Below are 26,099 nucleotides of genomic sequence, written 5' to 3'. Positions count from 1 at the left end.
TCTCTCTTTTAACTTTCTGCTATCCCAAACACCTCAGAGCAACAAACTGCACACGGTGCACATCTCTGGGATATCATAGGATACATGTGGCGTTGCAGTTTTACGTGTGCCGATAAGTAGACCGTTAAACAGAAGTGCTGACTCTGTGAATCAATGTCAAGGCTTTGCATCGACTCATCTTTGGGACAATGACTTTATCGGTTCATGTGCATGTGTGTTTGTGTGTTACCTCTTAGAGGCTGGAATGTATCTGGAGCACTGGGTGCCGTCCCAAGCGCAGTAGGGGTCTCTAGCCAGGCAGCATTCTGCACAGCCCTGCCCATAAATATGGCACCTGTGCAGGGACACCTGCACTAACCCGTCGCTTCCTCCAACAAACAGCTGCTGCTGTACACACACACACACACACACACACACACACACACACACACACACACACACACACACACAATGTACTAAACCAGGTGCAAGGACAAAAAAAGTGCTTACTGGAGCAATCCCTTTAATAGAGTTATCAGTAACTGTCATTCGTTTGCAGTGTCTTTTTTGGTCCAACAAACTCTAAAAAGAAGCATGTGTACATGTGATGAAACAAACCCTAAACACAATAACAATAAGCACAATAAAAGTTGTGGTGCTCTTGTTTTTCTTACACATGTCTGAAAATAAACAGACAGTCAGAGTAGACCTTCCCATATAACACCCTTGTAAATGCAAATGCTGTTCAGGATCTTTTTTAAAGACATTTAATGGTTTCAAGTGTTAGAATTCACCAAAGAGAATTAAGAGGCAGAAGTAAAACTTCTTCTTTTTCTTCTTTTACAAACTCCTGTTTTTCCAAATACATGATTATCTGTACCTTAAAAAAGCCCTAAAAAATAAATAGTTACAAAATAAATTGTAGCCATAAGGTTCTATCATTGTGCAGAGAGAGGATAAAAGCTTTTGGGTGAACTGCAACCTAACCATGAACTGCAAAAGATAATAAGAGATGATTAGACAAACGAGATTGTAAAGAAAAAAATAAAAGGAATGGCACAAGAACAGAAGAAACAGACTTATCCGCAAGACTTAAAACAGAACAAAACAATGGAGGCCCTAACACATCTATTATGAGACAGAGGCTTGAAAACTTTGACTTTCAGTAGCTAAAATATGACAAATAGTCCTGTGGAAACTGGGAGATAAAAAATAGCTCGCTGATGAATGCTGTCTGTAATTTTCTTTGAGGAAAAGGTTGATTTATAGAACCAAGTTTGAACTTCTGTTCTTACCTGCTTTGAGGAGATTTCCATGTTGAGGATGGGTGAGGGACTCTGAGAGGAAATAATAAAGGTTTACTAGGTGAAGGTTTAAAAATTACTAGGTGAACTTGTTTTCTTTATTACGGTGTTATTTTCATTCATCCATAAATGCTTCACATTTGAATGTTTGTCACTTTTACCTTGAACACATGAAGCTCCTCTAAGATGATCTCCTCTGTGGACCAGTTTTCTTGAGTGATGCTGACAACCTTCAAAACTGATCCCATATCTGTACAGACAAACATGCACACGATTCTCGTGTCTCTTATAAAGATACTACTGCCATCTGCTGGTTGATCAAAATAAAAGCTAATTTTCTTTCTTTCTTTCTTTCTTTTTTACTTTTTGATGCTTATGTAGGGCCATCTTACAGTGTTTTCAAACCTTTACTGCATATTTGAACATTATAGGTATTTAGAACAAGCCTATGTTTGGCAAAATGCTGTCTTTGTAGACAGTTCACTAGGTCATTAAAACTTTTTTTTAATTCTTTCCTCTTTTTTTCCCAGAATACACCATCATTTGTGGTTTTTACATATCCCTAATAACATTTGTGTAGTCTTTCTTACCTGTGCCCAAGAACATAACAGCATACTGTCCGTCCTCAGCTGCCACACGGTCCACTACAATCCGAGTGAGCCGGTACTCTGTATTGATACGAGTGAAAATTGGTCGGCCCGTCATTGGGTGCACCGATCGGTACATGAGCGGGTGCATTCGTATAAAACTGATGACTTCATCTGGAAAGTCTTTAGTCGTTTTTATATGAGGATCATATGTCAGACTGGGGCACTACGAAAGAAAATAAGATTTATGGTTAGAATAAATAACAGCAAATATGCACTCATATGAAATGATGTAACTGCCTTTGTTATTATCATGCATTTTGTGTTTGTGTAACACTGTTTTGAAAATTAAAGGTAAAAGGTATATTTTGTGTTATGTCTCCCTCTAGCGGTAATGTATAAAACTCCTCAATGACTGAAAGAGGGGCCATAAAAACAGAGAATAGAAGTGTAAGAGTGTTACTAACAGTGCCCGGTCGTGGGTAAGGGATTCTGCCTTCATATTCCACCCAGCGATGGTCTGGTCCCTCTTTATGAGCATACGGTCCATTAAACACCGCACGGATGTCTTCCATGTTATAGACACACACCGCCGATCCTTTAAAGATAGAACTGACCCCCCAAAAACATGTTACAAAAACTAAAGAAGCTGAATGCCACAGTCAAAAATTATTTCACATTACAAATGGGCAACTTTATACAAATCACCATACTTTTAATAGCCTTGTTAATCTATAAAATATATTTATACTCATTTTATAGCACATTAACAAGTTTAAAAATGGAGTTCAAGCTACAGTACCCAGACAAAAACCAATTAAATGTTGATACGCTCACTGTACAGTAGGACCTGGTTCTCACCTGGTGGTGGTGAACACTCCATACACCATTGGATTTCTCTCATCTCTGCTAGGGAGGAGAAAGATGTCCTCTGTAACCCCCACACACACACACACACACACACACACACACGCACGCACACACGCACAAATACATTAACATCTTTTTAAAATGCCAAGAAGTATGATACAACTGAAATACGTATGTGTTTGTGAGAGGGAGCAGGAACAGAAACACTCACGGAGCTCATCAAAGTGTGTGTCCACTCCATCTGGTCCAGGAATGGAGCACACAAGTCTTGCTTTGAGGAATGTTGTCCACTTGTTGGTAAGACTTCTCAAACCCCCAACATCATTCTGCAAGCAACCACAAGCATATAGGGTCTGTTAATGTTGTTGTTATGAAAGCATTTGTTTATAATTTTAGTTTAGTTATAGGCCTTACAATAAAAATGTAAAACCAGCATTTGCTTCTGATTAGAGTAGCTTATTTAATGAAGCATGCGACTACAGAACACCACAAACCCCTCAGTTACACACAAACTTAAGAGGCACACAAACACGCACACAAGAGAGACAGACAAAGAAAGAGAGTTCGAGAAATCGTGAAGAGCGAGTGAGGCGAGTTTATAATGGGAATATAACGACCCTCTCCATGAATACTCCAAGAGCAGGTTTATGTCTTTAGATGCACAATAGAGCACTGAGAGGTCTTAGAGCGAGAAGACATGCTGAGAACACTTAAATGAATCTCCTCATTATAGCCAGAAGGGTTTAATCAAAGGACTCCAATGATTTCACCTACACCCACTTAAAGCAGCAAACATATTCCTCCTCTGCCATTATCCCAGTTGAATAACACACACACTTGAGAAAAAGGGGGGCAAAGACCTAAAAGAGGTTTAGGAGTGGCGTTTTCCAAATTCTTTAATCTTCAAAGATGCCCTCTCTAGTGTTAGGCCAGTTATCCAGTGAGGAATCTGGCCTCGGATAGCTTTACAGCTCACTCCTAAAGCTATAAAAACCCGCCCGCTTCGAACCAAGAATTTTGCAATAGAGCTTGGAATTTTTATAGCATACAGCCCGAGAGGATGAGTCTACAGCATTAAATCATTGACTTTTTATAATTGCAGGTTGACAGCTGACTTGCACGGACAATTGCTTAAAATCACTACACAGCTCTCTACAATCTTTAATTCTGACAGGTCAATTGCAGCACTCTGCATTAAAACAGTTTTCAACATATACACAGACAAAGAAGTCTCTTAAGGCCTGTTCACACCGGGACGATTTTCGCGCGCGTTTATCGCCGACATTTAACGCCTCGTGACTAAACAAAGGGCGTCAATGTGAGTGTGCACACCGACGCGCAAAACACTAGGCATAATTTTTAAAAAAAACGCCTCGGGTTCGTTTTTTTATTTTGAGATGGCACATTAAAAACTGGCCGACCAATGAGATCAGCGCTTTTGTTCACGTGCCTGGAGCTGCTGAAGTTACAGTAAAACATGACTTGGTGGCGCTCAAGCACAAAACGGTCTTGCCGAGCACACATTGATACGACGAAGAAGTAGTAAGTAGACAAAGAAGAAGATGAGCTGCTAATGCTGCTTGCCAGTTAGTAAAAAGTGTTTGTGAATGGTTTTGGCCATAGACATAATATGTCTATGGTTTTGCCAAGCACGTTATTACTGTCTCTATTCTTCTTCTGTGTGACAAGCGAGTGTCAGAAGCGTAAAGTGCCGCAGCACCACCTTTTGTACCGGGAGCGCATCCACTGAATGTGCACGTTCACTCGGCGCATCGCCAGTGGAAATCGCTTGGGTGTGAACACTCAAGACGCGCCTCACGAAAAACGCTGGCGATAAGCGCGCGCAATATTCGTCCCGGTGTGTACAGGCCTTTATTCTCACCAAGGGTTTTATTAAAGTAACATTTAAGATTTAAATCTCTATTTTAATTACATTTTAAAAGTACCCAGACCAAAAGCAAAATTTCATTTTATTTGGTCTGGGTACTGTAGCATGAAATTCTACAACTTGATTCTAATTCTACAATTCTAAAACTTGAGCTTTCAGCAGCATGAAAAAAAACAAAAAAAAAACATACTGATCCCAAGCTTTTGATCAAAAGTTTTGGATTCATGTCACTCATATAACTCTCTGTGGTCTCGTTCTTCTCTAATATAATACACACTAATTGTTCATTTATTTTATTTATTTTGGTAAGCGGTTGTAAGCAGTTTAATACTATTTTACAGTAATATTTTATGATAATAATCAATTGACTATACATTATTCTCTTCATAAATTTAAAATAAAAAAACAATCTGTACCAATTTTTCATGTTTTTGTTAAAAACACATTTATCTAACATTGTCCTTGGGTACATGAGAGTAATTGAGGTTTTAAAAGCTCAAAACAATGTTAAATTTAGCTAATAATATTAGATTAAATTTAAGATTTTGTTGAGGATTTGTCACCCTGGATCGCAAAAAGCAAAATTACTTCCATCTTCTGTATTCTTTGATGATGACCTTGTGGAAGAGAGCCTTCTGAAGGGATTCAATTGTTCACTTTCTTTAGGAATGACCTTGGAAATGGAGTTCACTTCCCACAGTGCCCTTCAAGGGAGTGAAAATGATCAATTTGTGGTCAGTTTGATGTTTGTGCTGTTGTTCCCCATTGTTCATTTCAGATGACATCAGATTTAACTTTGACTTCTTTATGGATGGTATTAGTGTAATGCCCCCAGCCTTCATAGTGAACTGATGTTAAGGAATGGGCGGGACACAATGGAGTCACTTAGCACACTTATTTCCCTTCACAAGGGACCTCCACTGTCATCATGAACAATGACTTAGGCGGCAATTACATAGCCAGACCTCTGCTATGATTTACCCCACCTGACAACAGTGGTTTGGTCCGCTTTCAGCAGATCATGAAGGGGAACGTACCAGGAAGCCTCCCCTCCCAGGGGAAGCACATTTAATCTTATGTCCTGAAGAAGGATCAGAGCGATGAGGTGAGTTTGTCTCTGATCAGGCAGCGTGAGGACAGGACTTACCCGGCAGATCCGGGCGACGCGAGACAGCACGCTCTTGTCCGCACTGCTCCCATCACGGGATGCCTCACGGAAAAAGAAGTAAATCTTGTCATCGTCAGGGTTGTAGGTGTCCGCGATGGGATGGGCGGAAATAAACTTGCCCTCTATGGACAAGAGAGAGAAAAGCTTGTCAGCTTTAATTTATATCTGTGATGCTAATCCAACAATCCCTTTATAAGAAAGTGTGGAAGCCTATTAAAATAGCAAAAATCCTGTTTTTCATCCATTGTTTGTGTGTGTGACAAAGTATAAAGACAAAACTGTATCCAACTGTTTAGTGTAAATGCTAGGCATTTCCTTTTAGACCCACAGCAGACCGTTAATGAGTGTTTAGGTTTGGAAAATAGACTGTGTGGGTTTAAACTCCATTAAATTGCATCAGCCACAAGAAGAGCTCTAACATTCAGAAGGAAAATCAAAGGTGGAAGAAAGACAGTCATTAACTCGATTACTAGACAAAGACTGTATTATACTGGACTCTCTGCAAAAGACCCAAATAGAGAGGAGAGAAGGAAAGTGCCAGCAGCTGGTAACTCAAGAGTCATTTAGAATATGTCTAAAGGATTAGAGCGTAATGACACTCAGAGTCCAAGCAGCAAGATATATTGTATCACATTTAGTTTTTAGTAATTTTTCAATTTAAGAGGTGGAAGTCTAAAAAATATATTTATAAGCTATTTGACACTTTTTACGGATATATCTAAAAGCCTTGAGTTGAGTAATAAACACCAAATGCACTTTGGTACACACTGGCAACTCACACAGATCTGACCATCCATTTCATTCCTTTCTGTTGAGTGATTTAACTTATCAACTCATGCGAGTTATATACTGTATCATACCTTAGTGTCGTAATAACTTTTTTCCACAGACTGTGAGAATAAATTAGTTTGTAGTATCAGTATATGTAGGCAGACTCTGCCTTTGCTATTTTCTGTGGTTTTGCCCATTCTCTGACATGTTTGGATATGTGTTAGCGTGAGTGTGGGCTTGTGTGTTTGGCCATAAAGATATTTTTAATATATAATTTTTTTTTTTAAATTATTATTCAACTGTTTCGTTGATAATAATAAAAAATATTATTTGAGCGCCAAATCAGCATCCTAGAATGATTTCTGAAGGAACATGTGACACTGAAGACTGGAGTAATGAAAGTTGAAAATATCAGCTTCGCCATCACTGGAATAAATTATATTTCCAAATAGAAAACAGTTATTTTAAACTGTTATAATATTTCACAATATTAAAGTTTTACTGTTGTTTTGATCAAATAAATGCAGCCTTGGTAAGACTTCTTTCAAAAACATGTTCAAAATCTTACCCAACCACAAACTTTTGAATGGAAAAGGAAGAGAAAGAAACTAAATTCAGGCTGCCCATTGATACAGTAACTATGTCTAAAGTGCAACATTAGCATATGAAAGCTCATATTTACAGATCAACGCCTATTTAGTCATTTGCAATGTTAAAGGGATAGCTCACCCTGAAATGAAAATAAAGTAATCTTTTACTCACCCTGCTGTTGTTCTAATGCCCTATGTCCTTCTATCTTTTTCGGACCTCAAAAAAATAAGTTTTGAAAAATGTCCTGCACACGCTCCTCCATTTGAGTGAGTGAGTGAAGTGACGTGTGGCCAAGTATGGTGACCCATACTTGGAATATGTGCTCTGCATTTAACCCATCCAAGTGCACACACACAGTAGTGAACACACACACACCGTGAACACACACTCGGAGCAGTGGGCAGCCATATTGCTGCGGTGCCCGGGGAGCAGTTGGGAGTTCGGTGCCTTGCTCAAGGGTCTCACCTCAGTCGTGGCATTGAGGGTGGAGGAGGGCACTGGTTATTCACTCCCCCCACCGACAATTCCTGCCGGACCTGAGACTCAAACATGCAACCTTTGGGTTACAAGTCCAACTCTCTAACCATTGGGCCACGGCTACCCCTATTATTTAATGGCAGTGAATTGCGACCAGGCTAAAGCTTTACAAAAAGGATACAAAAGCATCACGCAATGACACAAGTGAGCCGCACACCATATATGGAAAGTGTTCAGGAGGCATACTATAAAGTTTTGCGTGACAGAAACCTTATTATTCAGTCAAAATACAGAGCTGGGCCGTTACTATGTGTGTGTTCCTGTGAGTGCGTGCGAGCCGTCAGCAGCCACTCACGCAATGTTATCATGACAACCGGTACAAAACATTCCCTTAAGGAGGTTTAACTTATTATTAGTATTATTGTATTATTTCTTATTATTTCCCTTATAGAAGAGACGAGAGTCGCGTTTGTTTCTATTGAGCCTGGTTTCTCAAAATGGTGCGTGTGTGTGCTTATCCTGGTGCCATGACAACAGTGCGAGTTATAGTAAGCGTGAGTGGCTGCAGACGGCTCACACGCACTCACAGGAGCAAGCACGGAGTAACGGCCGAGCTCAGTATTTTGACCGCATAATAAGGTTTCTTTCTCGCAAAACCTTATAGTATGCCCCCTGAACACTTTCCATAAATGGTGGTATCTCACTGTATCTTTGCGTGATGCTTTTGTATCCTTTTTGTAAAGTTATAGCCTGGTCGTCATTCACTGCTATTATATGGAGGAGCGCGTGCGGGACTTTTTTTCAAAATATCTCCTTTTGAGGTCCGAAAAAGATAGAAGGACATAGGGCATTAGAACAACTGCAGGGTTCGTAAAAGATGATTTTCATTCCAGGGTGAACTATCCCTTTAAAAATGAAACCTAAAAATTCTGTAAGATGTGTCTGTATGCTATTCACGGAGTGTTGGTATGAGTGTATTATACTGGACTGGTGGGGAAAGCTGACCATTGATCCAGTAGTCCTCAGAAATGTCTGTGCGAATGTACTGCTGGTCTGGGGGCGGGCCAAGAGAGCGGCTAAAAGTGCTGTCCTTGCCCAGGAAATCAGACGCTGTGCCAGCGTAGAGATACTGATCTGAAAACAAAGAAAGGGAGCATCTCAGCGTAAACATTGAGCTGCGGTCAGTCGTGCTGCAGGCATGGTTACAGCAGCTATCGCCATCATGTTCTCTTTTCCTCACACACGTGATATACAAGCCCAAGTTCTATACACAAATTACCATCTCCGCAGTATCCATGACAACCAAGAGGAGTTTATGGATTATGTTTTTAGAATCACTCAGTGATTTCTATCATCATCATCATTTGGTGTTTAGGCATCTTTCCTACTTCACCCATCTTTCTATGCATGTGGTTTGGAACAAATCTCTATGACATAGAATGTGCTCTGTGTTCTCCCAGAGTTCTTCCCTGTTGATTATGCCTGTCAGTGTAAATAAACAAACACACTCAACCACACTGTTGAAAGAGTTCACACAAAAGTGAAAATTCTCATTTGCTAAATTACTTTAGATTTGAATGCTACAGTAGCGATAAATATTTGTATCTTAAATTTTCGATTTCTGAATGATCTTTTTGATTTTTTGGGACTTTTTGGAGCTTGTCACAATTTGCTTTTGTTCTACATTTTCTTCAAAGCTCTTGGAAAGAGATGAAGGTGAGTAAATAATGACATAATTTTCACTCTTGAGTAAACTATTTATTTAAAACGTTCCTAATCCAAGCCTTCTCAGGAAGGAAGGACCTGTAATGACTAATGGCTGTAATTAATCAAACTTTGCTCAGCTGGAAAAATGCAGGCTTTAATACAACCTACAAAAATGAAGCACAAGAAAAAAAATTGACATTTTGGAAAGTTTACAGCTGGTACTCTTGACAGGGTGTGACATTTCTCCACAGTCTTCCACTGGAAACATAAGGGTCGGTTTAACTTGAAGCAAAAAAACAAATGTCTGACAAACAGAACAGACAAACCAGATTTTTCTTGGGTGAAAGCCGATCAAGTGTAAAAAGTAAAATGCTCTTTACATCAGGTTTGTGTTTAAGAGAAGGAAGATCTGATTCATTCTCACCTGTGAGTACAGAAGCAAAGGGCTGGTGTGGATCAAAAGGGCATTTCATTCGGCCAGATTCCACAGAGTTGCTGTGAAGGTGCAGCCAGCTGTCCTGTAAACATTGTACACAAAACGCTTATCATTAATATTTACCATACAGGAGAAATTACTTAATAAAACTTTAAAACTCTTTCAAGAATACTAGTCAATCAAATAGAAAATCTTGACAAATTCAATATAATCTGTGTGGAAGCAGTCAGTAATTTAATTTCTTGCCTCTTTGTGACCTTTGACCTCTAAGAAAGCACAGATGGGGTGGAAGGCTCCAGTGCCACAGGCGTAGACATGGGTCCGGTTATAGCTGTGCAAAACTCTTATGAAATTAGCACATTCGGTCTGAGACAGACAGAGAAATAAAGAAATGATGAGCATGTGCAGTGCCATTGCAATATATAGCAAAATGTCTGATTAAGTGGTCTTTATTAAGAAAGATACCACAACCATAATTTTTCAAGTAAAACTTTTCACAAAATGATGTCCGTTTGATTTCAAATGATAAAACAATCAATATACTGTTTAAAATATGCAGCTTATTTATTCCTGTGATGACAAAAGCTGAATTGTCAGCATTATGATTTCAGTCTTCAGTGTCACATGATCCTTCTGAAATAATTTTTGTATTATCAATTTATTTAGGTGGAAAGCACAATAATATTATTACATATGTATGCTTTCCACAAAAAATAAATATATGTATTTTTATATATTTTAATTCTTTGGTTAATAGAAAGTTCAAAAGAACAGCATTTATTTAAAATATAAATATTTTGTAACATTGTGAAAGTCACTTTGGATCAGTTTAATGTATCCTTGCTTAATAAAAGTTTTATTTTCTTCCTTTAAAAAAATGCATTAGGAAAACTGTAGTGGAAGCCTGATGCAAAACAGTTTATTGCTCTCTTTTACAAGACAAGTTTGAGTTAGAGAAGACAGTAAGTGTATTAAAATGTTCTTTCAGCAGACATATATTCTGACTGATACTTACAAGAGGGTTTTTGCCAGCAAGTTTACACATATCCACCCTGTCTCTTGGAGCTGGCCAGCTCAGCTGCAAGTGAGAAACACACACGTTGGGTTTCCATGTTGTATAAGGACTCTCCATATACATAATGATTTTTATACTGTACAAACTGTAGTTAGTTCTATCCCCTAACCCTAAACCCCTAAACACAAACCTCACAGAAAACTTTCGTTATGGGACATTTGGTCCCCATAATGTATGGTTTACCAAGACACCACACACACACAGTACATTCAATTAAAAGTAGCAACAAATACCTTACAACTTAAATAGTCAGAGTAAGTGTTTACAATTGTATCTTATGGCATTGTTACAGTAAATCAACCATGAAGTGTAAACCATACAAAAATTCTGATTTAGAATGAGATCATGTCGTTACTCAAAGTAGGATTTTAAACAGAGTAATTCATTGTGTATTTAACAGATGAAAAGCTGCACACTTGAAATACTGTACAAACATGGTTCCTGGGTTAAGCTCACGAGAGGGAGGATCACGTTCAGATAAAGAGTGATGAAGGGGCTGCTGGCCTTGTCTCTGCACACATATATTATAAAAGCTTAAATGCTTAGCCTACACAGGGCTGACCTTTGACCTTGACCTCCGAGAGCCGTCTCTATATGTAATATGCAATCCATGATTACACATGCTCGTGAGGCGACTTTACATGACGGCGCTTTGAAGATTGTCGTGCCTACCACAAACTGACAAAGGGGCTCTATACGTACCCTCCACGTACAAAGGGGGAAAAAAAATGCATTAACATACAGATGAGTCATAAACACACACACATGCATGTCTTATGTAAATGTGCATGTATATATAAAAAGTAAAGCATTAGGTGCTTATATGGCCAATTTTTTTAATATTTAATATGTTTCTATATATTGCCCAACACATATAGTTCATATGCTAAATATATGTTGTACAAAGCACGACTTAAGAAAATCAAATGGCAAAATATATGACAAAATTTACTTTAAGGGGAAAAAAAAAAACTACAAGGAAATAAGTAACTAAAACTTGTAAATTAGCAATACATTTTGGCATACTTTAAAATACACTTAAAATATAAATATATACATGTACTGTATGTGAGAAAGAGGGAAATGTGTGCATGTGCGAGGGTCTTGTCATGGGACCACTGTGGAGACAGTGATTGACAGGTGTGATAATGGTAGGGTCAGCTCAAAGTAGCTCTGTAGGGTGATGCTATGGGAATATCTAGATGTGACAGTGAAATAACTGTGAGAACTTGTTGGAGTGAAAGTATAAAGTGAACTAAAGGACCTCTTAAGGCAGAGACACTCAAACACCTACTGCCATAAATGTATTCATAAGCTAAACAGATCCAAAAACTCTCAAACCATGCTGTCAAGCATTTTTGTGGGATTAGAAAGGTATAAACAGTTTTGATTTGTACTTAGTTTAACCCAGATTATGCTGTCCAAGTACAGGAGTGCAACCATTCGACAAGTCAAGAGTTTTTAAAACAAAAAAGGAAAAATACATTTGTTCTCACAATAAAAACATGTACCTAATGACAGCAAAGATTGCTTGCAGCATGATAATTCTGTGCTATGTTCTAAATAACAAAACTCATGTTCGGACAAAATATTTTTGCGCTTACAATGATCAGTGATGTGCACTTGGCTTGTCATTCCAACTCTCATATCTACTGAAAACACTATGCAAGGCTGCTTTTCCAAATGAAAGAAATATGTCAACCAGTCTGAGAGTGAGTGAATGCTTTTCTGCGGAAAAATTTGCTACGTTCTACCCCAGACCACACATAGTGTAAAGTCTTTACGTGCCTATTCGGAGACCTGATTCTGCATGTCTGCAGGTGTTAGCCCTTTAAGGTGTGTGTGTGTTTACCTTTTTGGGGTGTTTATTGATGTTGTCTGGGTCCAGGAGGTAAATGTGGTCTTTGGCTCCCAGCAGTAATCGGCTTCTCTCCTCATCCAAAAGTACTGTCTGAAACTGCTGTCCCTGGCTGGAACCCACAAATGGCACCACACTTTGAGAATGGATCAGCTCTGGAGAAGTCAAATGAGGGTCATCAATACAAAAATACACATACATAAACAAAAAGAATGTACTGTATGCACAAACAGATTCAGGATGATGACTGAAGCTTTTCTAATGCAAATTTGTTTTACATTTTTTTTAATAAAAAACATAAAGGATATTTACGTAGCAAAAAGATGAATTAGCCTACAGGAAACTTTGCTTAACTCTCCAATAAAATGATCTAAATGATCTCTCATGTGCCTCCTCTAGAGTTTTAGAAGGTATCTCAATAATGTCTCAAACTGTGCTCAGATTAGGGAAAAAATCCAAAGAGAGATTTAAATATGAACTCAAACATTTCTCACCAAATTCTCTAATTCTAAATTATTTTAGTTTAAGACTACTGTAAATTATCCGAACCACATTCAATCTATACATTTGTTTCCATTTTAATTTCTCCTATAAGCAATTTTAGGAGAAATGTTAGTAATGTAGAAATGTGCATCAGAACATAAAAATTACATTTTTGACTATTATGCATAATATAAGTGCATTTATGTGTTAATTGAGCATGTGCATGCGTATATGTGTAAACAATTGTCTTGTTTGTATTTGTTTTTATTATTATTTCTCCTAAGAAGTTGAAAGATGAAATATAATGAAGAACTCTAGTAAGTCTGCTGAGCCACTTTTCTTCCAGCAAAATGTGCATCAAAATTCAAAATCTCAAAAATAATATAGTGACTTGTGTGAGCAAGAGCATTTATGCATGAATGAGGAGCATGAATGTGAGTGTGTGGTCCTGGTAAACCCTATGTAAAGCTGGGTGCACACTGTGCGATTTTGGCCACGATATGGCCGTCTGAGACAAATTTGGCAAATCCTAAAAGATTCCTCTGATCCTAGGCTAAAATCTGAAGTCTTTGATCGTTAGTTGTTCCCCGACAGCCGATTAATGACCGCTGCGATAAAATTTGACCTCAGATGAAATTCTGGCAGTGTCAGAAGATTTGGGGCACAGTCCTGCAGTGTGACTTCTCCTAGGACGACTGTCCAATTGTCTTCCTTTTTCAAGACAAACCATGACCAAAATGAGCGTTAGAGATATCTTTGTAGCCACCATTTTAATCCTGTGTGTAATGCAGCTCACTGTCACCGAACGCATCATTGATTGATGGTATAAAATGCCAGACAAGTTTTCTTGAGTGCATCCATTTTAACGTGCCTTGACTATCGTACAGTCTGACATTAATGACCACTTAGATCTTACAGTGTGACATGGCTTACAGCAGGTATCATGTTCGTACAGTCTGACAAGGAACAATCATAAAGGACTATAAATCGCACAATGTGTACCCGGCTTTATGGGGAAAAAAGGTCCCACACAAAGATGGCAAAATCCTAAATCCTTGTGGAGACATTTTTTGGTCCTCATTAGGAAAACCGCTTATAAATCATACCAAGTGATGCTTTTTGAAAATGTCAAAATGCAGAAAGTTGTCTGTGATGGGTAGGTTTAGAGGTAGGGTTAGAAGATAGAACATACATAAAATCATTGTCTATGAAAAGTCCCCATAAAACATGATAACCCAATCTCAAATTTTTCTAATGTACTGAAGGGCTCCATTATCTCTATATTCAATATGATCTACAGTAACTATAACTTCAGGGCTATATGTCATCTATGTGTTCAGATTCCATCATGATGAAGTGTTATCCTCTCTTTAACATACGCCCATCTACAAAACCTCACTCCACCTGCCAAACATAAACCAAGATCCTCTGAGCTGTCTATAAGAATTCAGCTGGATCTAATTGCTCCACCTATCAATTCTCATGTCAACACAGAGGCAGATTAGCTTGGTTCACTTGCAAGTACGTTTCATACTTCACCTCTTGTGCTCTCTGAGGGAGCAATGACACATTCTGTTATTCTTGCAGAAGAATGCTGGTTAACAGCTTAGACAGCTGAGATGCGGTTGAGATTGGCGTTTGCGCATACAATGAAGGTAAGCCAAAAGTTGTCACGATAACACAAATCAGCTTAAAAGTCACAAGCTATCAACACCAACATAAGAGAGATGGAAACTCTCTAAAGGTGATGTTTTTAAGCCGTGTTCATATTCTCTTCGGTGCGTACAAACCAAACTCTCTGGATACATAATTCTTGAGATATTTTTGAAACACGTCATGACGTTTGACTAAAGCACAAAGTCTTCGTAGACTTGGACAGAGTCCTAAAATTTCTCCACCCTATGTTCTGCTCTCCATGCACTCAAACATAACCATCTGCCAGCAGCCTCAAAGCAAGGAAATCTGGCAGTGTGCACATAAACACTATGGAAAGCAGGTCTGTAGATTATTTTATTTTTTCTGATCCTCTGTTTGTTCTGAATTTCACATACTCATACCATTTGTTGGTCATTCTTTATATCTCCAGATTTTCAGCTACCTCTCTGCTTCTGCTGTCTGCCATGGACGCAAATATTGTTTAAACATCCCTATTGTGGTCGGGTCATGGGGTGTCAAGAGCATCAAGAAGTTGAATAAATCTTAGGACTTAACTATTAATTCTCTGGGGTGCAGGGTCGAGAATGGGTCATTTCTGATCAATATTTACAAGACAAAAAATCCCCTCCAAAATAAAACTCCATTCATGCTAATGCCTGACTAGCTGATGCTAATCTACTCTGCAAACAGTATTATGTCAGAGACCTGCTGAAAGATCCCCGCTTAGCAATGAGGTCTACAGAGATTTATCTGGAGCTATGGGGCTTTATCGGGACCCCTCATGAGAATAAAGCTCTCACTTCCACTCATAGCAGTACTCTATGAATTAAAGATAGTATAAAGAGGACACAACCACAAAAAGGTATGGGAGAAATCGCAAGTCAATATTGCAGCTAATAATTGAACTCCTGACTTTAGAGTGACAAAACCTAAAATACACAAATGAGATCAACCTCATTGCATAATAACATTAATTCACCCTTCGCCGCAAGTTTGATTGACAGGCGATCTGACCAATCACATCGCCGAATCTGCCGTTTTGTCCGACAAAGCAGTCAGGAGAGTTAGTAGATTAACATTGGTGGACTTGGAAAAAAACGGTGTGTACTGACGTCTTTCCGCGGTTGAAACAACATTTCTTTTAGTGTTCATTCATGTTTATTTCGTGCTTATCAATGAACTACAAGGAAGAGATAATCGGTTCATGAGCAGCTTTAACTGAGGCGCTACAGCGATCACGACACATTAAAGAGCCACAAAACGGTATTTATTGTTTAATTTATTTTTTTAAAAATGACAATTTCAAAGTTTAGACTTTGTTTCATATCAAAGTAACTTGCTCTGTCCTGTCTGTCGGCGTGTTGTCAGTGTCCTCTTTGCTCCGCGATGTATTTTCTCTACGTGAGAACGTGTGTTCTGTGAGACCGCCATGGCTTGTCGGACATAGCAACAGTAACTAAAGGGGGCAGGTCTTTGCGAACGGTCAATTATGAATTAAATGGGAAAAAACTATGTAGAATTAACGTACCACTCCATTGACGCGACATCATACAACACAGGAGCTATAAAGCATTGGACCTAGCCTACTGAAGCAGTCTAAACACACACAGGGCTCATCATTAATGCTTTTCAGGACACCTGGACAAGGGAATTTTTAAAGGGGCAAGAGAATTGTACTTGTCGGACCGGACAAGTTTCCTAGCCTAATTAAAACGGCAATAACAAAAAATAACTAAGGAATCACCAAAACTTGATAATTCTGCATTCTGCAAGTGCCGATCAATAGTGGACAATGTGCAGCAGACACAAAGAAACTGAGTTAACATACTGTGGTAAAAATTTAAAAATGTTTTTATACTCATAACATATGATACAGTTAAACAACATCACACGACCAAGAGTGCTGAATACCACCACGATTGAAAATGTGACATGTGAAATGTGATTTCTATGACAGTTCAATAAACAAGTAAGTATTATTGAGTCGCTTACATTTAAGACACAATTTTGACTCTTTTTGTTCAATTTTATCAGCAAAAATAGTTCCAAACAAAGATCACAGCAGAACCATAGCGCATCTCACAGCAACACTAAAACATTTCCGCGCTCACTATCAACAAACCAATCAAATCCGTTTAAAATAATTTTTTATAAAAATCAGACCAAACAGATTTGTATTTTTATTCAGGAGTTATGTATATACAAAACGATAACTTTTGATATCCGTAGCCTATTGATAAAAAAATAAAAATAAATGACTCGCAGGACGGGCCAGGCCCCCCAATGCCCGCCCATGGCGCCGGGACTGCATATAGGTACAAATATCTCTTTTTATTACACGGAAGAAAGAAAGTCAAAGTCATAAGAGTTAGTAAATGTTGACAATTTCCCTTTTTGGGCATCTGCCCTAGAACATGCAAGCATGTTATGCACTATAAATAATAAAAAGATTAATAATTAATTAATTAATAAACACATACATACATACATACATACATACATACAGGGAGTGCAGAATTATTAAGCACGTTGATTTTCTGATCATATTTTTTTTCCAGGAACATTTGACCAATTCCAAACCACAGTAATCCTAATAACTACTATTGATTTAGTATTTAATAATGTATAAGTGATATATTATTGTTCATGAAGGCTGGAAATGAAAATCACCTTATATTCAGGTGTGCAGAATTATTAGGCATGTTTTCTTTTACAGATAAATTGAGCCAAAAAAGAGATTTAACTCAGACTGAAAAGTCAAAAAGTATTAAATGCCCATGAGAAGGATGCAATACTAATGCAATACTAGACATTGCAGTTAAGGCATGACCATTGGACAGTGAAATGCTCGTTGGGTCAGCAGGGTCAGACAAAAACATGTGGCGGAGAAAAGACACCTATTAACTGCAAAATAATTAAGAATTAAGATGAAGAATTAAGGGTGAAACCATCAGGAACCCTTTAGCTGAAGTGTTGTAAAATACATGAAGCCTGCTTTTTTATAGGCTTTATAGGTTTTATAGGTTGAGAATGACTCTTGAAGGACCAGCACCACATCCTCTAGTACCACTGTTTGAAGAATTCATCTTCCAGAATCTGGCAGTACGTTTTGGGAGTTCATTTTAGTCCATCCTAAAGTCCGTTTTGCAGAGATGGACTAAAAATGAACTCCCAAAACGTACTGCCAGATTCTGGAAGATGAATTCTTCAAACAGTGGTACTAGAGGATGAGGAGCTGGTCCTTCAAGAGTCATTCTCAACCTATAAAACCTATAAAGCCTATAAAAAAGCAGGCTTCATGTATTTTACAACACTTCAGCTTATGATTCTTATTTAGTAGGGGTAATCTTTTAGGATTCTTTACCTAACTGAAGTCTCTGAGATCCTGACACCTTGCACTTCTGGAGACTCCAGGTAGGTTCAGCTCTGGAAAATGGTGGCGCTGGAGACTAAAGGGTTCCTGATGGTTTCACCCTTAATTCTTCACCTTAATTCTTAATTCTTTTGCGGTTAATAGGTGTCTTTTCTCCGCCACATGTTTTTGTCTGACCCTGCTGACCCAACGAGCATTTCACTGTCCAATGGTCATGCCTTAACTGCAATGTCTAGTATTGCATTAGTATTGCATCCTTCTCATGGGCATTTAATACTTTTTGACTTTTCAGTCTGAGTTGAATCTCTTTTTTGGCTCAATTTATCTGTAAAAGAAAACATGCCTAATAATTCTGCACACCTGAATATAAGGTGTTTTTCATTTCCAGCCTTCATGAACAATTATATATCACTTATACATTATTAAATACTAAATCAATAGTAGTTATTAGGATTACTGTGGTTTGGAATTGGTCAAATGTGCCTGGAAAAAAAATATGATCATAAAATCAACGTGCCTAATAATTCTGCACTCCCTGTACATACAAGTTAAGTCACTTTTATTTAAATAGCACTTTATACAATACAGATACAAAAGCAGCTTTACAGTAATAATAGTAAAATGACTCAACGATGCAAACATTTTATTTCGCTGTACAGCAGCTCTATAAGAAAATAGTGTAATTGTTCATACATATATACATTTTATTTCAGTAGAAGACCCATGTTATATTTGTGATTTGAACATTTTATATATGTTGAAACGTAAGCTTGGCAAACGGTTTTGGAAATTTTTGTCTATTCCTATTCAAATACAAAGGGGCTATACTTTCATGACTAGAAAGGCAATTGTCAAAATGGCCACAGAGTGAAATGATTTCAATAAAAACTTCTTTCTTATAAGTCACATTTTATAAGATTGTAGTGTAATGCTACACTTCTGCGGTTTGCTGATCGTGGTGGCTTAATAATTATTCTTATAAGAAACACATACTCCTTGTGGAAACATAAAGAAGGTATTGTCCATTCAGTTCAATCTTTACATAGTGCTGTACAGTTCAACCTTTACATTGCAAGCTATTTCAGCCCTACATGTACATCATTTATCTTCAGGCAACAGCAAAGCATAAAGGCTGATGAGTGAAATACAAACCTATGAAGTAATGCACAATTTGAAGGGCTGACAAATTAAGGTACCCCCAGCTGTTCACCAGAAACTGGGCCACATGTTCAAGCTAATGTCACAGAGTAAGACTTCTTTTCTCAGACGGTAAAGGATTACACTCTTAGGTGTAATCAATATTCTGGCTGTGGTTTGGGAAGAGAGCCAAACTAGTGGAAACTAGTGTAACTCTGTGTACAGTACATTAGGAAGACGCATGACTATATTTATGACCTGCTTGTTTTACATCTGTTTAGAGAGCCTCAGCCGACTGGGAGCCATATAGTTATAAATTCATTGTATACTATATCGTGAGTCCTTAAATTGCTGTTTTCCTATTGCAAAATTAGGCTTTGTGTTTGCACAGCTTCACGTTCATGCATGTCTATACCATCACTTTATGTCAAACACAAGAAAATATAGCACTCATAAAACAATCAATAACCCACACTCAAGACCCCCCTGCAGCGGGAGTCTGTATTTAATAGAAATATTTACACAACCTGAAGATAATATTTTGATGTGTTTCACTGGACATTGTCATCTGGGAGTGATGTTAACGACAGAAAGGTTATTGTTTAGTTGACTCCAGAGAACATTATGAGATGTATCTAAAGCAGATCAGATGTTCTCCTTTAACCTTCCTTTCAGAGAAAAACAAGATGAACCTACTGTCGGCCAGCCTTGAGGTGTGCACGCAGTCCTGCATACTTCTGGATAATGACACACTCGGTTTTAAAGGTTTGCACTGATACAGAAACAGTGCCGATGCTTTTATGAGAGCATCTTCACAGATGATGGATTGTGAAAGACTGTACTTCTGCATCCTCTCCAACAGGACCAAACATGGAGCGGAACAGCAAGTTTTAAGATCAAACTGACCTGTTCACTGTACTAAAATGATTAGATAATCTTTTAAAGCCAAGCTCATACAGCCTTAAAAGACTGATCACTTCTTAATCTGTATTTTTGTTTTGTTTTCCAGTAAAATGTCCTAATATAAATAACCTACTTATATAAGACAACTAAAAACAAGATTGGAATTGTGTACAATATTAAGATTTGTTTTCAAAAAAGATACCAAGAATTAAGTTGCCATTGCCATCGTTTTATTGTTGTTCCCACTAAATGTATCTGGTTTAAACGATGTTTAGATATATATTCCAAGGAAAATTATTTTTGCAGTTTAGTTATTTGCACTTTAAAATGTATGTATCAGACATGTCCCTAAAGGCCAAGTCCAAGTCAAGTCTCAAGTCTTTGAGGTCCAAGTCCAAGTCAAGTCTCAAGTCTTTGTTCCATTTTTAGCAATAATCCTTTCAGCTAGTTGTTGTAATTAACAGTTTTGAAATATCAAAAATTCTACTACGAAATTGTCTAATAAAGCACACAAAGTATTCCTTAACTCATTAATTAAATTTTTATTCACAATAAAAAAACTATTACTTTCAAACTATATAACATTATACCATTTCGAATGCAGGGACGTCACCAAAAAAAACAGTGTATTTTTAGCTATTTGAGTTGCCGTAGTTTGCTGTAGTCCACAAGCAGTGATGGGTAATGTAGTCTTCCAGTGTCGGCGGTAACAAAACCAGTGTATAAATAAGCATTACAGTAAACAACACAAAGAACAACATTCCCGTCTTTGTGACGTTTGTGATAAGGCGATATAATAACATTATATTATATATCACGATATAATGAATTTTCACGACTCTGTTTTCAAGTCCAAGTCAAGTCTCAGTTCAGTTGTTCACGAGTCCAAGTCAAGTCGCAAGTCATTTTTTTGGAGTCTGTTCGCAAGTCCAAGTCAAGTCGCAAGTCATTTTTTTACAACTTACAGCAAAACGATAAGGCGAATAAAGCAAAAAAGTAACTGCTTTATTCTTTCTGTGTTAAACTGACGTGTCATTTGTTCAGAGACTGTAGTGCTCTTCAATGTACTGAAAATATCCTTAGACCGTTTAAATGTTCTTCCACGTTTCTCCCTTGTTTTGGCAGTTTGTTGTGCCCTCAACTCTGTTTTTTTTTCTATATCCATGGTCATATTTTAATATTCATGTGTCTGTAATGAGCGTGTTGCAGGTCTGTGTTTTATTGGTTGTTGTCTCCCCACAGCATCATTTTGTGGGGCTTTGTAAACCTGTATTAATTATAGTGTGGACATTTCTATAATATTCACTCATGATGACAGTAAAATAGGGAATTCTAGTCAATCTACTGCAGTATTTCCTCTCTCAATCAGTAGAAAATGTTGTTCACACCCAGTCATGCATAGGGAAAAAAAAAACACTGTCATATACCGCGAAACTATACATTTTTAAACTAAAAATATAAATTTTTTGATCATACCGCCCAGCACTAACTTGAGTTTCCATCTCTGGTATGTATATACAACAATATATACATTAATTATTATTATTATTTTCCAATCAAGCAGAAAAATATCTCAAAAAGAGGTCAGACAATGCACAAAGCATGATTTCTAGCATAAGCCAGGCAGCTGTCTGTTCTTTCCACTCATTCACATTACATTCTCTTCAGCACACCAACTAAAATATGGCAAACTGACGCACAGCATGAAGGATTTTTATGCTAAAGAAACTGAAAATAAACAGAGGGCTCACCACAGTCATTCATATTTTTATTAGCGTGAGTTTCCTGATATGGATGAGGGTCTGTTTCAGTAGTTCTGGCATGCTGTGGGTCAGTTTTAGAGAGCTATAAATTCTATTTTCCTCAGTGGCATAAAACAAACGCTGTATTCAGTTAACTTGACAAATTGAGGCAGGGATCGAACGCAGAAAGTGAGAAATGGAGAAAAGACTTTTATCACTACTTGTTGGTTAGAAAGAACATTGATGTCTGGGACACTTTATCAATTGTCAGCACTATCTAAAACACATTCTGGAACTACGTGGTATCTAATCAGTGGTGCTACTGATGTTGTAAAGCTCAGTGCAGATATTTCATGCGTCTACGACTGTGGACAAAGTATGCATGACTTTTAACAATCTATGTGTCAGTGCACTTAAATGAGTATGGACATGCTGCTTTTAACAGATGTTTCTTTTATGCCTCACTCACTTTATTGCATTGTTCGTTTATCTTGCCTTTAACTCCCACAAATTATACACACAGCTTAAATATGTGTGTGTTTAAGTGTGTGGCACTGCTACACGTTGTCAATGTAACTCCAGCGATAAGCTAAAATGTGCTGTGCTTGTGGGATCACTGTTGAGATCAGAGCGTTAACGCCTTATTGACTTATCAAACCTTTGAAGCCGCAGCTGCAGTCGAGCGATCAAACACAACCACAGGTAGAGGGAGAGAGCGCTCACAGCATGCAACAGTGGTTAGCAAATACCACAAGAGATGCAGCCAGTTACAGTGAGGTACTGGGTGAAATCCCAGACCAGAGTAGTCATGGCCTTATGCAACCTCTCATTATGAAAAAAAAAAAAATTTCTTCTGACGTAACAAGAGGTGGCCGTTATGACCATAATCACAATATGAGTCATTTTATTTCAAGATAACAATATCATCATATATTTATTTTGGCTTGAAATAAGGTTGATATAAATTTTTTTGACATTTTGTCCTAGAACTTCTGATGTAGCAAGAGGTGGCTGTTATGCCCATAATCACAATATGAGTCATTTTATTTCAAGATAACAATATCATAATGAAATAAGGTTGATATACAAATTTTAGATACCATCGAAAAGAGACCAATTTCGATATCACCGCAAAAACGAATACTAACCTAACTAACGCAATTAAACAAGCTCTCAAGCTTAGTAAATAGTAGGGCTGTCACTTTACGTTCGAAAATCGATTGCACAATCGATCGGACTAACCAACACAAGTTTCGAAAATGAAAATAGAGAATCGATTTTAACCAAATACGTACACTATTATTTTTGAACGAATTAAACAAATAAAAAAGGACCCATGGAGGCGGAGCCATGCAGCTCGAAATCAAACAGGGGAAAGACGGCCTTAACAGCAATGGGGGATCTGTTTGGTGACATCTACACAAGGGGCTACGAAAGAGTGAATGACGTCGAAAGCGACCTCTTACAGGAGATATTGATTTATGAAAAGGAACCACCTTTGCCAGCTGACAGCGACCCGCTTTTGTGGTGGAAGATTGGCAGTTCGAAATACCCCCACCTTGCGCAGCTGGCAATAAAGTACCTGAGTGTCCCTGGAACATCAGTGCGGTCGGAACGCGTCTTCTCAACAGCTGGGCATATAGTGAATAAAAAACGCTCTGCTCTGGACCCCGAAAATGTTGATAGACTTGTTTTCCTGTCCAATAATTTGTAATAGAGCCTTATTTGCACGTTTCATCAGTAACGCCCGCATAGCCTAAGTGTCGGTTACGTTCAATTAAAAAAAAAAAAACACATGGCCTGTTCGCAAGCTAAGTTCATTCAAAGTTTCATTTTGAACGGTTGAATAATTACGTTCAATTATTATCCACACGAACTTCACATTCAGTGTAGGCTAGTAAATTTTTAAGCTTTATTTTCAACCTCTTTTCATGGGCTACAATTTTGTTGTTGTTGTTGTGGAATTTATAATCGTAAACACAGCCATGTTAAAGCCTGTAGCTAATGTTTTTCTTTGACGTTATGGCAGTCCACTCTGCTTAATGTTTTTTTCCCCAGAATGTTGCACTCCTGTTTGTCACTGTGCACAAAATAAATCATCAGAAATATTGCTGACTTGTGCGTCTCAAGCGCCCTCTTTACTTTCATCCTAATGCCCGTTAGTTGTCCGTGGATTGGCGTAGGCTATATTTACCGTTGAAAATGAAAACGTCATTTAAAATCGATTTTAGAATCGATTCAATGAACACTTGTGTCTCAAAAATCGAACAGGATTTTTTTACAAAAGTGACAGCCCTAGTAAATAGTAATAAAAAACAGAGAAGAAACTAATTACACACAATTGGCTCGTAAAATTTGGGATTTTCCTTAGGGTTCAGTTATAATCATCAAAATTAAAATAAATAAACATTTGAAATATATCAGTCTGTGTGTAATGAATGAATAAAATATACAAGTTTCACTTTTTGAATGGAATTAGTGAAATAAATTCACTTTTTGATGATATTCTAATTATACGACCAGCACCTGTATAAGGACATATAACATGTAAGAATCGATACATTGCTTCGACGAGCACTTCCGGTAACCAATTCTGCTGTGATAAAGGCCTATTGATAGAGTTCTCTTTCACAGTTCCTTCACGTTTTACTTAAACGTTTAAACTGGCATGGCTTAAATATGCATGCAAATACATAAACTTCCGTGACGGCGCAGCACTACACTCTAAAAAAAAAAAGGTTCTATATTGCACCAAAAATGGTTCTTGGATCGTAATCATAGGGGAACCTTTTTTAGTGCTATATAGCACCAATTTTGGTGCTTCAGTGGTTCTTCAGCGGTTCTTCAGTGGTTCTTCAGCGGTTCTTCAGAGGTTCTTCACCGGTTCTTTGACTAAGGTGATAGCACCTCTGAAGAACCGCTGAAGAACCACTGAAGCACCAAAATTGGTGCTATATAGCACTAAAAAAGGTTCCCCTATGATTACGAGCCTTTTTTTTTAGAGTGTACAACATCACGTGAAGCGCAACCATGCTAGAATTATAATGACTCAGATTCTCAGATTTTCCCTACTGAGTGGTGATCACCTGTACAAAACTTGCTGCCACAATGCAAGGTGTTGCAGGTTGTTGGCAAAGCATTACAATCTATTTTCTATGGTGTTCTGGGTGGCTACTAGGGCATTGCAAAGAAATTGAATACTAGTCAAAAACTATGCTACTGCATGAGCAACAGTGATGATTGTCTGAGCACCATTAATTAGAATATGATATTCATTCAAATTAGATTAGATGATGTATATGTGTATGGAAGTTAGTTATCTATAGTTTAAGTACAAAATGTCTCTAGAAGTAAGCCAAATTGTTGTGAACAATTGGAGACATAAAAAAATCATAAAGCAAAAAGCAAAGTTTTCGGGATTATTTGAACTATAGCCATTAAAATTTGCTTCATATAAAGACAATAGACCTCTATGGCACATCATCATTTAGATAGCGAAGTGTGTGTGTCTGTTCCCAGTATACAATATACAAAACTTGCATACTGCTACTGTGATATGCAGCACATCCCTTATGTACACTCAATCAGTCACATGTACAGTCTAAATATTGACCTACAAGTGAGTTGTAAACCTCTCATCACACTCCAAAAAGTACTTCAAAATGTATCCTTTAAAAATGACAAACGTTCCAGCAGATGTTTAAAAATAAACATGGAAATTCAACAAAACACAAAAGATTTAATAGATAATTCTAAAAAGAAATTGTCAACATAGAGCAAATTAAAAGCTTTTAGGAATAAAGAGAATGTTAAATAAAGTTTGAAAGTCACATAAGGACACATTTTACCTTTGTAGCCGAGTTTAACTCTTGGCACACTCTCCTTCATGCAGTCCACCTTGGGCAGAGAGAAGAAGAGCATCATCAAGGTAGACCACCAGACACTGGAGAACCGCCCCATCCCGACCTGGTGGAGATGCTGATGTCTGCTCCCCTGCTGCTTTTTGTTTTTTCTCCCAGCAGTCTTCATGATGGGAGAGGAGCGTTCTGCTGCTGCGGACCTGTGATGGAGTGGACAGTTAGATGGAGTCATTT

At 37.8% G+C, this 26,099-nt stretch overlaps 1 protein-coding gene across 10 annotated transcripts in view; it reads right to left on the bottom strand.

Moving 5' to 3' along the window:
- Nucleotides 1-26,099, bottom strand: part of sema3d (sema domain, immunoglobulin domain (Ig), short basic domain, secreted, (semaphorin) 3D) — a 56,678-nt gene that overhangs the window by 13,518 nt on the left and 17,061 nt on the right. For 8 of the 10 annotated variants that reach the window (XR_013817195.1, XR_013817196.1, XR_013817197.1 and 5 more), the window contains exons 2-15: nt 25,854-26,065; nt 12,706-12,866; nt 10,794-10,856; nt 10,025-10,144; nt 9,767-9,860; nt 8,641-8,769; nt 5,776-5,918; nt 2,952-3,066; nt 2,732-2,801; nt 2,338-2,482; nt 1,874-2,096; nt 1,445-1,533; nt 1,275-1,316; nt 230-387 (exon numbers count right to left, since the gene is read on the bottom strand). Coding sequence is in view for 3 of the 10 variants with exons in the window: in XM_079825488.1 (XP_079681614.1) it covers nt 230-387; nt 1,275-1,316; nt 1,445-1,533; nt 1,874-2,096; nt 2,338-2,482; nt 2,732-2,801; nt 2,952-3,066; nt 5,776-5,918; nt 8,641-8,769; nt 9,767-9,860; nt 10,025-10,144; nt 10,794-10,856; nt 12,706-12,866; nt 25,854-26,034 (1,733 nt within the window). In the remaining 7 variants the exon portion in view is untranslated. The remainder of the gene's footprint in view (nt 1-229; nt 388-1,274; nt 1,317-1,444; nt 1,534-1,873; nt 2,097-2,337; nt 2,483-2,731; nt 2,802-2,951; nt 3,067-5,775; nt 5,919-8,640; nt 8,770-9,766; nt 9,861-10,024; nt 10,145-10,793; nt 10,857-12,705; nt 12,867-25,853; nt 26,066-26,099) is intronic. The other 2 variants (XR_013817200.1, XM_079825490.1) reach the window with 1 other exon arrangement.

Source organism: Gobio gobio (genome assembly GCF_949357685.1).
Source record: "Gobio gobio genome assembly, chromosome: 9".
NCBI lineage: Eukaryota > Metazoa > Chordata > Actinopteri > Cypriniformes > Gobionidae > Gobio > Gobio gobio.
This window is presented reverse-complemented; position numbering and strand designations above follow the sequence as displayed.